The sequence below is a fragment of the Pseudophryne corroboree genome, chromosome 6 (assembly GCF_028390025.1).
Source record: "Pseudophryne corroboree isolate aPseCor3 chromosome 6, aPseCor3.hap2, whole genome shotgun sequence".
In the NCBI taxonomy this organism is placed as follows: Eukaryota; Metazoa; Chordata; class Amphibia; order Anura; family Myobatrachidae; genus Pseudophryne; species Pseudophryne corroboree.
Window position 1 is genome coordinate 638,996,263 of NC_086449.1, and position 14,764 is coordinate 639,011,026.

General features: G+C 43.1%; 1 protein-coding gene across 1 annotated transcript; it reads right to left on the reverse strand.

Moving 5' to 3' along the window:
• Nucleotides 1-3,605: 3,605 nt before the first annotated feature.
• GDF9 (growth differentiation factor 9) lies at nucleotides 3,606-14,622 on the reverse strand. The gene is made up of 2 exons (XM_063928166.1): nucleotides 14,221-14,622; nucleotides 3,606-5,859 (listed from the first exon to the last, which is right to left on the reverse strand). The coding sequence occupies exons 1-2, from the start codon at nucleotides 14,537-14,539 to the stop codon at nucleotides 4,940-4,942; spliced, it is 1,239 nt and encodes a 412-aa protein (XP_063784236.1). The 5' UTR covers nucleotides 14,540-14,622; the 3' UTR covers nucleotides 3,606-4,939.
• Nucleotides 14,623-14,764: the final 142 nt, after the last annotated feature.

Genomic DNA, 14,764 nt, shown 5'->3' on the forward strand with positions numbered 1-14,764 from the left:
GACGCATCTCATTGCAAGAAAGTGACAAAGGAAGTATTATCCAATCACGATGCATAATCAAAATATATAGATACAATTTAATAGGCCCCAGGCCATATAAGAACACTCAGTTCTTCTTGTTAGCATGGTTATTCTTATATAAACAGTAATGATTGACCCTTAAATTATATGAGGTGTCAAGTGATAGTGCAATGATCAGTAACTATGCCAAAAATAACAGAACAAAAGGGAACATATATACACAACTAACTACCCTTACTCCACCTGAAATGTCTACACATAGGATGTCAACAATTACTCAGGTAAAGACAAATAGGCATAAAAAATGCTGGTCATTAAACGTAAAACAGGATCAATATAAACAGTTGTCACCAATTGTTTAATGTATCTGCAGGCTATTGTGTCACATTGCAAACTGTGTATGGAGTTAAACATTGCACTTATTTGACTAATGATACTAACCTAGAGGATATTATTGATGAAAAGATGAATGAAGTAATACAGTTGAAAAATCAGTTTGCTACTAATCCTAATTATACCAGTGTAATTCCAGATTCTCTCTTTTCTTGGTTTTATAAACACTATACAACCAATTGCTTTTCAGGAATATTATCTATTATTGCTAAGGGACTTGTTTTGCTATTAATTGTATATTTTAAAGGCATGTTATGTGGATACTAACACTAAAATGTTTTTCTACCTAAGGCACTGCTGAAGCTGCTAAACCGCAACCAATTTATATGGAACTTATTGAAGGAGCTACAATATACAACTCCACATCACACTACTCTGAAACCTGCCATACAAGAAACACAGAAGCTTACAGCTGTCCCTACTGTTATGATGATGTAATCTAATGAACTTTGCTGTCACAATATTGAGTCAAAAAGACTTTCGAGGACTATTGAGCAAGGACCATGAACATTATAATGATTCCATCTTCAAAAGACTCCTCTGCTTTATGAACTTTATCTTGTGGTTAGGGATAAGAGAATAGGGAACATTGGTTCTGCCTCAGTATAGGGATGTTGAATGGACTAGCCCATGTCCTGAGTGCCCTTATGGTACACTAGACGTGAAAGTAGGTGTCCCTATAGAATCAATGACCAGGTAAAGGAAGGGTAGATTAGAGGTAAAAATTAGAAACAAAGAGGGGAAGTTGATAAAGATGGAAGCCATATTTGTTCATAAGACGCCATTTTTAATTGACATCTGATAATCTGTTTCTAATTGTTTTAGCTTAGTGCTGATACAGAAAAAAGTACCAGACATTGTAATTTGTTTGAACCCATATTGTGAAGTTATGACCTTTAGCTAAGATATATTTTACGGTAATTTCCTAGCAGAAATATAATGTCAGCAGCTAGACATATAAGCTTCAAAGGGTATTTATCAGTTTGCGGTATAGCAGGTGTGAAAACATAACCAGACATATGTAGGTTACGAGCTTAGCAAAAATCCCCAGATATTCTACTTAAAGAGCACATATAGGAATTTTAGACGTTGGTAAACATGTTACGTAAAAGATAGGAGTTAATTAAAACAATAGGATTAGAAAGTATGTTAACCAATAGAGTTAAAGTGATCATTAACCAATAGGATTAAGCTTTGTGTAAGGAAATTACGACACTGTATGCAAATATGTATTCCTTTATAATATGCCGTTTCCAGGAAATAAAAGCTGCTCTGTTATTTCTTATCATACACACGTGGCTAGTTATTACAAAGGTTACTTTGTTTTCTGGTCACTGGCTGCAGCCATGAATGAACCTGATGCTGACCGATTGAGTCTGCTTGAGCTTGGATCAGCAAGGGGTGCCCTGTCCTGGGGCTACCTTTATCAACAGTGATCCCAAACACACCTCAAGGCTATGTAAGGGCTACTTGACCAAGAAGGAAAGTGATGGAGTACTGCGTCAGATGACCTGGCCTCCACAGTCACTGACCTAAACCCAAGTGTGATAGTTTGGGATGAGTTGGACCGCAGAGTGAAGGTAAAACAGGCAAAAAGTGCTCAGCACCTCTGGGAACTCCTTAAAGACTATTGGAAAACAAATCCAGGAGACTACCTCATGAAGCTGATGAGAGCATGCCAAGAGTGCGCAAAGCTGTCATCAAAGCAAAAGGGGGCTACTTTGAGGAATCTAAAATATAAAACATATTTTGATTTAACACTTTTTTTGTTTACAACATAATTCCATATGTGTTCCTTCATAGTTGTGATGTCTTCAGTATTAATCGACAATGTAGAAAATGAAAATAAATAAAAACCATTGAAGGAGAAGCTATGTCCAAACTTTTGACTGGTACACAATATAAATATATTAGATAGATAGATAGATAGATAGATAGATAGATAGATAGATAGATAGATAGATCTATCTATCTATCTATCTATCTATCAATTTGCACAACAGAATTTGCTGCGCTATGTAAGAAACCGATAGATAGATCTATCTACCTCCATCTCCTCCCTCCCCCACACACCATAGTGGGTGTCTCCCTTTCTCCTTCCACTCACACACCCCACCGTCTGTCCCTCCCCAATGACTCCATGCAGCATTCCGAGCTCCCCCACCCCATCCCAAAGCCCTGTGTCACCTCACCAAGCCACTCTTACCCGGGAAGAGACTCACCTGCGCTGCAGTCCCCAGTACCAAGACCTGAACACCGCACAGCAGTTACCCTGGGGCCCTCACTCCCGACTAGAAGAGGCCGATGCAAGGCACTGGAATTCTGGCCAGTGGAACTGCTGCCATGTCCCGTAACTGTCTGCAACAGAGCTGGACGCAGAAGAGTGGGCGCACACTCGTGCTGCCAGTCACTGTGTGTTAGAGGGTCCTGTCACTCTGAGACTGCACCCACAGCAGACAAGACCACTCACATCCCTGCCATACACTAAGTGGCGTATCCTTGGGGCCCGTTACAGGTGTCCCCTTTGACCCTCCCTGTCGCCTGCCCTGCATGCACCCCTCCACGTGTCCTCCCCTGCATTTTTTCTAAAAAAAAAAAAAGTGTCCTTTAAGAGTTTGAAAGGAAAGGCTTATTACCTCCTGCCAATTTTGGGACCGGTTGGTACAGTAGAATATAAAGTGATGTACAGATAAACTAAAATATAAAATGATTTTAGTTTATCATCAACCATAGACTCATGGCAATGATACAGGTTAAAAGTTTAAGTTTATCTGTATGTAATTGCCAGAAAAAGTGATCGGTGACATTTGTGCAATAAACATGGAGAAGAAAATGTAATAGGGTACAAGAATACCCTAATTTTAAAAGGGGCAATCATTTACAAGGCTAAACCAGGTTGGTTTTGATTTGCAAATGACTGGCGCTTTAAAAATACGGGCACTCTCGCATCCTATTACATTTACACCAGAATCTCTAATATCACCTGACTAAAGACCATACTTTAGAATATAAACCCCACAAGCAACCCTGAAATACTGTAGCACAGTGGGGGTAAAAAAATAATAATAACCGACTTAAACTTAGGTTTTTCAGAGCTTTAAAATAGTTTCACAGCCAATGCACACATGCAAACCCCTCCCCCCCACCACCAGAAAACACCACACACTCAGTCAATAAATAAGCCAGACAGGTTTGCGTTTTTCCTTTTAATTTTGTGTGCAGTGACTTAGTATTTCCCTGTTTAGACAAAAGTGAAATATTAAGTATTGTGCCATTAGTGCCTGATTGTTAGATTTCAGCAGATACACCAGGTAACGTCAGAGAGCAGCGGATTAGCACTGACTTCTCACAGGAAACAAGCCATGTGCTCTTACAATGTATATTTCTACTGATATATGAAAGACATTTTAAGAGAAAGGGTGTCATTTAAATCGCAGCGCAATAGGAAGAAATAAAGTGCTAGTAACTATAAACCCACTTACAAAATGACTAATGTGCAGTGAGCACCCTTCTAGCTAAAGAGAAGGGAACCCCACTAAGACATCTAGGATCATATGCCTAAATGGAGATGTTAAGAGAGCTATTTCCATTAGGAGAACACCAGACTTTAAGTTAACAAGGAGTCACCATCTGCTAAATAAGGACTAGCTGGAAAGGTGACCATAAAGATGTGCAAAGCAGCATTACTACACATATGAAGAATTCTTCATCATGTGATTCTGCTCATTTGTAGATGCCAAAAACAAGAGGTTTAATAAAAAAATCTAAATACAGTAAAGACCATTTTACTTTGATTTTCATCTTTGTGCAGAAAGATCCTGCAGAATGCTAGCACTTTGTATACAATGATCCAGCCACGTATGTTTTGCATCATTTCTGGAAGACATCGCCAGATAGAGTTTGTGACAATTTGCTTAAGATAGAATTTTTACAGTGTTGCTTATAGGAGGTTGTCTTTAGGCTTCAGACAACTTTGTTCTCAGGTACCTTGGATGAAGGAGGGCAGTTGTCCCTTGGACAACCATTTGATCCGTTCTTTAAAATAAAAAACAAAACCAAACAACCCCTAAACATTTAAAAAAGTGGCTTCAGCTATCTTAAAACCTCCTTCTTGGCATCTAGAGACCTATAGGTATTTAAAATTACAACTCCGCAGCATTAAAATATCTTTTAAAGTGAGAAACACGTGGCTTATTGCTTTGAACCTCCTCACTACATATGCTTGCAGGTTGATTCACTGCAAATAAATGCTCTGTTTAGGCCCTATGGCAGAAAGTGGAAGGTTTCATTTTCAGGTTATTCTAAGCACATTTTTCTAAATATGAAGCAGTGGATAGAATTACACCCACAAAGAGACATGGATATGTTAATGAGAGTGTATTCTGTAGCATATTAATGTTTCTCTGTGTGGTGGATGTAATTATATGGTCATCATCAGGAAACACTGGTGCCTATGTTACCATGAAGCCTGATGACCGACATAATTTTTAGTTGGGTACACGAACAAGGGCTGATTGAGGACAAGCTAACGGCAGGTACATTTGGTTGCAATCATATCTTGATATTCTTTGTAAGCAATAGAATTATCCGGTTCGATGGTAAGAACACTCATGGGACGGTACTCCGATGGGACACAAGATGGACGAGGAACGGAGGAGTCCAGTTTTTCGTAGATTATATTCTGAACCATGGTGTGCACTATGGAACCATATTTATGACCAACAACCCTAGGGCAATCTCCTTTACAGTAATTTGGATTGTACCGATGTGGAGCAATGATCCATTTATCCCAGTTCAGCTGGCTGAAACTAAGTCGAAATTGATGAAGTTCACATTCATTTTGATGGTACGTGAATTGCTTGAAAAGCGCACTGAAATTATAGGAGACAGGTCCAGTAGTTGTGTCCTCCTCTTTAATGTCTTGACCTCTACGAGATCTATGTACACGCAGGTTCTCTCTCAGACCATTAAAGTTGGAAATAATATGTTTTCCTTGAGACCAATTAGAAGCCTCCACATGAATTTTGCTCCGGTGGTACGCTTTATTGCTTGTGTCATTTAAATACAACAGCAGATATGGCAAGGATCGAATCATTTGCAAAGGTCTATTACTTCCAACACTGTAGTGCCGATTGTTCCTCAGACAAGTGAGGTTAAAGGACAAATGAATCTTATGTCGGTTGGAAACAAATGGTTGAAGGAAAGAGGTAACATCAATCTCAACCCACCTTTGTCTATTCTGGAGCTGCAATTCGAATGTATGGGGTAATTTAGGACAGACTGAACTTGCAAGTTGATCATCAAGGATCTCCAAGTAACACGTGCAGGTCATGTTGAAAGAAGAGTATTGTTTATTAATGGAGTAAAGCAAGATAGACTGAAGATTTTGCTCCAAAGCAGAGACACTGTCAGCATTGAAAGTCAAATCCAGGGAATTCAAGTGTCCTGATAAATAAGACAGGAAAAAAAAAGAAAAATATTAGCACTAAATATGCAAGATGAGGGTTTATTCTGGTAAATTACAAAATCTCTAAACCGCCTAATGGCTGAGGGCCGTATCTCCCTCATAACATTGAAATATTCAATACAACTTAGACTATAAAATAACACAGACATGTATTTTGGCTGAAAGTTGTTAGCTATTTATTAATATAATCTAATAACTATAAAAACCTGTAAATCAAATTAGATTAATTTGGATAGTTTAGAAATAAGAGTATGCTGGCCAGAAAAGAAACAGCTGAAATCCGACATCAAACCCCAAGCTAATCAAACTAATAGGCCCTACACACTTGGCGATATTCTGAAAGATATGAACGATCTCGTTCATAAATGAACGAGAACTCGTTCATATCTTTCAGTGTGGAGACTTAAGCGATGAACGATGCGCGTCCCCGCGCTCGTTCATCGCTGGTCTCCCGTCGGCTGTGCATGCAGGCCAATATGGACGATCTCGTCCATATTTGCCTGCACTTCAATGCAGCCGGGTGACGGGGGGAGTGAAGAAACTTCACTCCCCCCGTCACTGCCCCCCCGCCGCCGGGTCGCTCGTCGACCGTATCGGCCGTCGGGCACCTCGGCGGCACATCGCCAAGTGAGTAGGGCCCATAACCCAATCAGTGAACCAAACAACGAACCAAACATAGGTTTCCACTCAGACCTTCTACTTTGACTACCCACCCTGAAGGGTGATGACGCTACCCCCTGAAGTGTGGTCCAGCAGATAAAAGTCAATGAAGATAAGTGCACCTAAACAGAACCAAACCGACTAAAACTGCAACTACTAACTCAAACACGGTGAACTTGACACTCTTTTCCGACAAACAAATAGCTAATGAAAAACAACTGCTAACAACCATAAACCAAGACACCAATGAGAATAACTAAAATTGAAAGGTGCGGGAGGGTGGGAAGGCAAAAAGAAAGACAATGTAAAAACCAGACAGATTTATCCACTGACACCACCCCCAACTTTCCTATTGGCCCATAAGCTGTCATGCCATATTGATCCACAGAGATTTAACTCTCTCCATTCCAAGTATTGTCATTCTGCTCTCCTTATATGCAGCTTGAGCTGATCAAAACATGTAATCCTGTGCATAAGCAGTGCGCATGCCGTTAACACTAAGGAACATTGCAATGAGCAAAATGAAAATAGAAAATGTTATCGTTGATTTAGTGAATTGGACAATTTTCTTCAATAATAAGAAAACCATGCAAGACTTTTTTATTCACTACTGTACTGCTAAGTATGCATAACTCATTCCAAAGCCTACATGGGATGGGGGGGGGGGGGGGGGGGGGGGGAATTCAATGTAATGTAGTGGCAATAGAACCTGTGGCCGAGCCCGCAGCGTGGCAAGCACAGTGACGGAATTGCACATCATGTCCATAGGTTAGACTGAATTTCCCCCATCTCTGGATGTCCTTATGAGTAGAGTTACTTAAATTTCTAAAAATAAAAAGGGGTGTTGCCCATAGCAACCAATCTTAATAATTTCTCTGTTGCATTCTAGAAAATTATAGAAGCCGATTGGTTGTGGTTGTTCTGTTTAGGAATCTTTAGTAAATCTACCCCGAGTGTTTAATTGGTAGAGGAGAAAAGCAGGAAGAAAAAAAAGTTATCTTCCTCTCTACCATAATGTTCCCTCTGCACTTCGCCACACTAGTCCCAGCAGCCTTGTGACGAGAGTATCGAATATGGTTTTTCAAAACTTCCATATAAGAACATTCTAATGTGTGCACCTCCCTGCACCCTATTTGTCCCTCTTTTCTCTCAGACATCTTCATAGCTTTTACCATTCACCTGTTCTCATTGCTTCCACAGTCCCATCCTCCGGAGCTATTTTCTTGCATAGACTGTCCTGGGATGCTTATTAATACAAGTATGGAGAAAACGGAAGCGCAAAATTGTGCAAACATTAGCAATAATTTGGTATGCTTCATCGACAGTGTTACAAACTAGATCCCCCTAGTAAGAATGGAATCTCAAAACCAGCATATACTGTAGATTAGGCATTCCCAACCACGGTCCTCAAGGCACACTAAGGGGCCCTACACATTTGACGATGCGCCGCCGAGGTGCACGACGGCCGAAACGGCCGACGAGCGACCCGGCGGCGGGGGGGCAGTGACGGGGGGAGTGAAGTTTCTTCACTCCCCCCGTCGCGCGGCTGCATTGAAGTGCAGGCAAATATGGACAAGATCGTCCGTATTGGCCTGCATGCACAGCCGACGGGAGACCAGCGATGAACGAGCGCGGGGACGCGCATCGTTCATCGCTGGAGTCTCCACACTGAAAGATATGAACGAGTTCTCGTTCATTTATGAACGAGATCGTTCATATCTTTCAGAAAATCGGCCAGTGTGTAGGGCCTATAACAGTGCAGGTTTTAGTGATATCCAGGCTTCAGCGCAGGTGACTTAATTAGTAGCTCAGTTATTTTGATTTAACCATCTGTGCTGCAGCCTGGATATCACTAAAACCTGCACTGTTATAGGCCCTACACACTGGCCGATTTTTTGAAAGATATGAACGATCTCGTTCATAAATGACTCACTGCCCCCCCGCCGCCGGGTCGCTCGTCGGCCGTATCGGCCGTCGGGCACCTCGGCGGCGCATCGGGAAATGAGTAGGGCCCATTAGTGTGTCTTGAGGACCGTGGTTGGGAATACCTGCTGTAGATGTTCTGCAAATCTCCAAGCCTCCATTATGGATAAGCTGGAGTTTTTATTCTGTCTTAATCGGGTTAGCTAATTGTTCATATTTCCCTACCTGTTTACAGATAATTAATCTTTATATTTTATACGTACTAACCTAACCTTTCATCACAATGTGATATGAATTATAGCATATGCAGATCATTCAATTAGCAGTCGATATAGATAAATATAATTTATTTATAATAAATCTCAATTAGAGCAACAAATAGTAAGCCCGCCACCATGGAAGTAATTGGTCAACACATTTGAACATTCCCAGTTTATCATATGGAGAGGAGTCCTTAATCCAGCAAAATTAGATATTTCCACCAGAAAAAGGGTTTCTTACTAATTAACAGGCCCTGCAACTGGCAAAATCAATCATCCACTTTCACCAGTGATGCCCCTCACTGGCCACCATCAACAAAGTAGGAGGGTGCTAGTTAGCGCCTATTTAACAAGAACAATGGGCACTACATGTACCACGGATGGTCTTCTTATTGCTGTCTTTTCTACCCTCTTTTAATAGATATTGGAAACTGAAGTTCAGGCTCCTGAGGCAGTGCATGTGTGTTATCCAGTGATGCAGAGTCACATGAAATGAGGGAAGCAATAAATCTGTTCTTACTGTTGCCTGCTAGTTTCACCGGGTGGTCTTCAGTATGCCGCCGGCCGGGATCCCGGCGACCAGCATACTGGCGTCGGCATGCCGACACATTCTCCCTCTTGGAGGTCCACACCGCCCTGGAGGGAGAACAAACAGCGTGGCGAGCCCGCAAGGGCACTCGCCCAGCTGTCCGTATGCCGGCGGTCGGGATCCCGGCACCGGTATGCTGGCCCCCGGCCACTCATACTACACCTAGTTTCACCAAGTAGGTGTGCATTAAAAGGCGCCCATTTATCATTATGCAATGCAGTCTGGGCACGATATTAGTGCCCAGTATCTCACTGCAATATTATTATTACTATTATTACCAGTTATTTATATAGAGCGGTTCCGGTATGAATGGTCGACCATGTTATGGTCGACAGTCATTAGGTCGACCACTATTGGTCGACATGGACACATGGTCGACACGTGAAAAGGTCGACACGTGAAAAGGTCGACACGTGAAAAGGTCGACACGTGAAAAGGTCCGACACGAGTTTTTTAACTTTTTTAATGTCGCTTTTTGCGTAAAGTGACTGGGAACCCCAATTAGTGCACCGCTTCGCTCGCCATGCTTCGGGCATGGTGCCTTCGCTCCGCTACCGCTTCGCTCGTCACAGATTACGATCCACGTGGACTACGACTGGAACGGTAAAGTATGGAAAAGTTTCCCAAAAGAAAAAAGAAAAAGTTAAAAAACTCATGTCGACCTTTTCATGTGCCGACCATGTGTCCATGTCGACCATGTCAATGTCGACCAATAGTGGTCGACCTAATGACTGTCGACCATCTGAACGGATACCATATAGCGCACACATATTCCGCAGCACTTTACAGAGAATATTTGGTCATTCACATCAGTCCCTGCCCCAGTGGAGCTTACAATCTATATTCCCTACACACATTCGCGCTAGGGAAAATTTTGTTGGGAGCCAATTAACCTACCAGTATTTTTTAGATTGTGGGAGAAAACCGGAGTCCCCAGAGGAAACCCACATAAGTACGGGGAGAATATACAAACTCCATACAGTTAGGGCCATGGTGGGAATAGAACACATGACCTCAGTGCTATGAGACAGCAATGCTAACCAGTACACCATCTGAACTGCCCTGTAATATGTGATCATATCTGCTGGATGTATAACCCAGCACCAGCAGAAACCATGGCTGTGTGCTGTGAGGGCTGCTGGGGCTCCTGCGCATGCACGGTTCCCACTGACCGCACAAGCACAGGGGCAACTTCCGGGGATGGGGGGTGTCCCAGGAGAATACGCCATTGGCTACAAACACAATGTAGCTGTGGGGATCAACAGCAGGAATAGAAACCTACGGGGGATGCGGCTGCTGCAGGAATGGAGGGATCACAGCAGACATCAGAGACATGCTGCTTATCCACCTACATACATTGCAGGGATACTAAATATTTGATAAATGGTCCCCAAAGTCTTTCTGTTAAGGTGCAGTGATTGATTTTCGGTGATAGAATAGGTCATCACTGCTTCTTAATAAAATAGACCCCAGTTACTGTAGTTGTTTTAGGCATTTGCTATATATAGGCTATTTGAACAAAATTACCAGAGAGTAAAAGAATTTTTAACAGCATGCCACCTATATTTTGTTCCCACCTTCTGGTATAATTATTTCACTAAGTGTATGGATATTGCTGTTTTGAGGCACTTCTGTGCTTTTCATCCATGTCATTAGATGGATTTGTATGTAATACCGGCTGTAGGTATCCCGACATCGGCATCCTGTCTGCCGGAATACAGACAGCAATCCACTCGCCACACATCGGGCCCGCTGGGGACGGTTGGTGGCGTCGACCAACTAACAGAGTGGAAATTACGGGCGTGTTGGTATTCCGACTGCTGGTAAAATGTCCGCTGTCTGGATTCTGGCGAAGGTATCGTGACCGCCGGCATTGTGACTGCATCCCCATTGGATAGAGCACTGTATTTTTATTGCCCTTGGATACAACACAAAGTTGGTTTTGAAACAATTACAACCAATGCATCAAACAGGGCAATTACCAAAGACAACTTCACCTGAGGATGTAAACACATGACTAAATAGTCAAAAGAACGTGGAAGGAGAGGCTTGTTTTATAAAGCTTTAAGGTGGTATGGCAACCAACAAGCCCAATGCCATATTACGACTTAAAAAGACTCTTCAAAAATAATAAAGCTTGCATACATCGGTAGTTTGGACCCACACAGTTCTTTCAAAATAATTTTGAAGCCTTTTCTATTTCTCATTCTTCAGACTTAAGAGCACATTTATTAACATTATTTTTACGAAAATAATGTGAAAAAGGGAAATAATGGGTAATGCGATGTGGCTAAATTTACTAACAAAAAAAAAAAAAAAAAAGTGAAAAAATAGTGCAGTGTGCCCTGTGATAATCTCGCCAGCCTCACAGGGCAGCATTTGCCCAGTTTTCTCTGCCCCTGGGACCTGGCTCCAGTGATCAGCTCACACAAGCTGATCAAAGTGTAAAAAGAAAAACCATACTCACCTGTCCAGAGAGCCAGTGTCCGCTAAGCGCTGCTGGGCGCTGGGTCCCCAAAAATGCTGCAGTGTAACCTTGGTGCAGTAAAGTGACGCTGCACAGTGGCAGTGCACTTTACAGCACTGGGTTTAACCGCAGCACAGAGGATTCAGCGCTCGGCAGGCGCAGCGTGGGCCGGCTCCCTAGACTGGTAAGTATATTATCCCACAGGGGGTGTCCGCAGCGCGGGGGGATAGTCGCGATGGGTTTCGACCGGGTGGGGGCAGCGCATGCGCAGCAGGACAACGGGTATTTTTTAAATGAAAAATACCCCGATGATGCTGCAGAGAGGCATCGCATGGACAGAGCTTGCTCGCAAGCTCTGTCCCTGTATGTGATTATTGATACATCCCTCCAATGTAATCAATTATCGCAGTGCGAGTTTGGGCGATTTTATCACACGACATCCGCATCCAAGGATGCAGATGATGATAAATTGGCCCCTTAGAGGCCTATGTATTAACATTATTTTTACTAAAAGAATGTGAAAAAGGGTGTTTTCACACCCTTTTCACGTTATTTTAGTATCACTCAAATGTATTAAAGGGCTTTTGGAGCAGTTTTCGTGAAAAACTGTTCCAAACCCTTGAATTGTAATTTTTTTTTAGTAACCCATATCGCAGTCCCCATACTTGTAATGGGAAATGTGATGTGGACGAATTTACTAAAAATAAATAAAATAAATAAATAAATAAACAAAAACATATACCACATTGTGCCTTGTGATAGGCTCAGGCTGGCGAAATCTCAGGGCAGCACTGCGAGAACCCCACTTTTGCACAGCTTTTGCACAACCCCATACTTACCGGTCCATGAGCTGGTGATCGGTGCTCCGCTGCGGACTGCTGGGCCCTCCATGTGCTACGCTGTGACCCCTGGTGCAGTAAAGTGATTCTGCAAAATGGCAGCTCAATTTACCACACTGGGGGTCACAGCAGCGCACAGGATCCGGCATCACCGGCTCCCTGGACCACAGCTGCCTACCCTCCCGCATTCTGCAGGAGACTCCCTGAAATAGTAGTAATCTCCCCGACTCCCTGAATAGACCAGCAATCTCCCTGACTGCACCTTATCCCCATTATGCAGCTGTTACTTTCTTGGGGGGGAAAAAAGATAACAGAAATACATACATTCAAATTGTATCATCAGTGCCATTTCCCCGCATTGGTTATAATTCACAATGATACCCATGTGTTGGGGTATATATGCTGGCGGTTGGGATCCCGGAGGTCAACATACCGGCCCCGGGATCCCAGCCAGCAGAATGCCGGCGCGGCCAAGCGCAACTGAGTCCCTTGCGGGCTCGGTGGCTCGCCACAGGTTCTATTCCCACTCTGTGGGTGTCGTGGACATGCACGAGTGGGAACAGCTCGTTAGCCGGCATTCCGGCTGGCGGCATTGTATGCGGTCAGGATTCCGGCATCGGTCTCCTGACCACCGGCATATAAACTGTATCCTATCCCTATAGCTACATGCATTTTAAATAAAAGGTTTCTCGTGACCACTTACAGTATATGGAACCTCTTGTAAAACACATTACACAAGCAAATCCTGAAAAATATAAGTGTCTTTTCTTCAACAAGTAGATCTTACTAACTTTGGGGTTCATTCATTTACATTTGAATGTCGGTCATTTTTCTGATCCGCGTCTCTCAGATGTAGCAGTACACATCCACGCTGATAGGTGTTACTTTCACATCTCCCTGAAATGCTTTTTCAAAAGTAGGCAAGTATATCTACCATGCAGGGGGGAGGGCCCGTGGCGCACGGGGGTGGGGGGGGGGGGGGGGTGGTAGAGGGGGGGGGGGGGGGGGTGACAAGGTGGTAGTGGGGGAAAGCACAGCAGGACATCTGGACATTTTTCCCGAAAATAATCTGATGATGCTGCAGACAGGCATCTCAGGGACAGAGTTTGTTTGCAAGATCTGTCCCTGCATACGATAATGGTTACATACGTGCGATGTAATCAATTATCAGTGCAGATGTATCAATTATCAGTGCAGATTCGGGCGAGTTTTATCACACCACATCCTTGGATGCGTATGGTGATAAATAGGCCCCTTAAGATGTGTGGCATATAACAGAACACAACCAGCTGTTGAAAGTTTTTCAGGGCTTTAGCACACAAACCACTATTTTATACATACAAGTTGGACGCTCAAGTTCAGAACATGGAACCCCTTGGGCTATCAGTTTTACAATCTATTGGGAAAAGTAACCTGTGACAAGCGAAGCCACCATGCCTGACGCGTGGCGAGTGAAGGGTACATTCTTTAACATTCTGACCCAGCTTAATGATGTTCTGAAGCAGTTTAGTTATGCTAATCCAGGGGGTTCCATGTTCCCAAATTCCCAAATTGGAATAGAACATGCACTTGTTTGAGTGGAAACCCATGTTCATACTGACCCTTAATCTGCATCTTGGCTCCTGGCTTGCACTCTGTCTTTGGAGGAATTAGCCGGACTGTATTATATTCTGCATTTTTGTGAATCCGGGGAAATCCCTCCTTGGTTGCTGACATTTTGTAGAGCCTCTTCATATACTTGATGGCTACTGACTGGGGGCCTGGTGTTCCTTCCCTCCAACCTGTGCGCTCTGACAGCTCCTTCAGCAATGGAGGTAGCAGATTATATTCTTGGCTGTCATAAACCAGTCCAGGGATACCTGAAGAAATGGCGAGCAGCCATATGGAATAGTAAAAGCACACAAAGAGTGTCTCAGCCATTCCTTGGAGGTGAGTTGATGTAACTATCCAAATCCCTCCATGTTAATTCACACACACACACACCACAGCTCCAGGCAGGCTGCCCTGCAAGTCACTCCTTTAATTAGCTTCAGCTGCTTTTCCACAGTAGAAATCTTAACCGTTTCACTTCTGGAGAGACTGGCTAGTATAATTAGCAGGTCATGCAAAGAGCATCCACTTGTTGAATCCAAATCGTTCACTTCT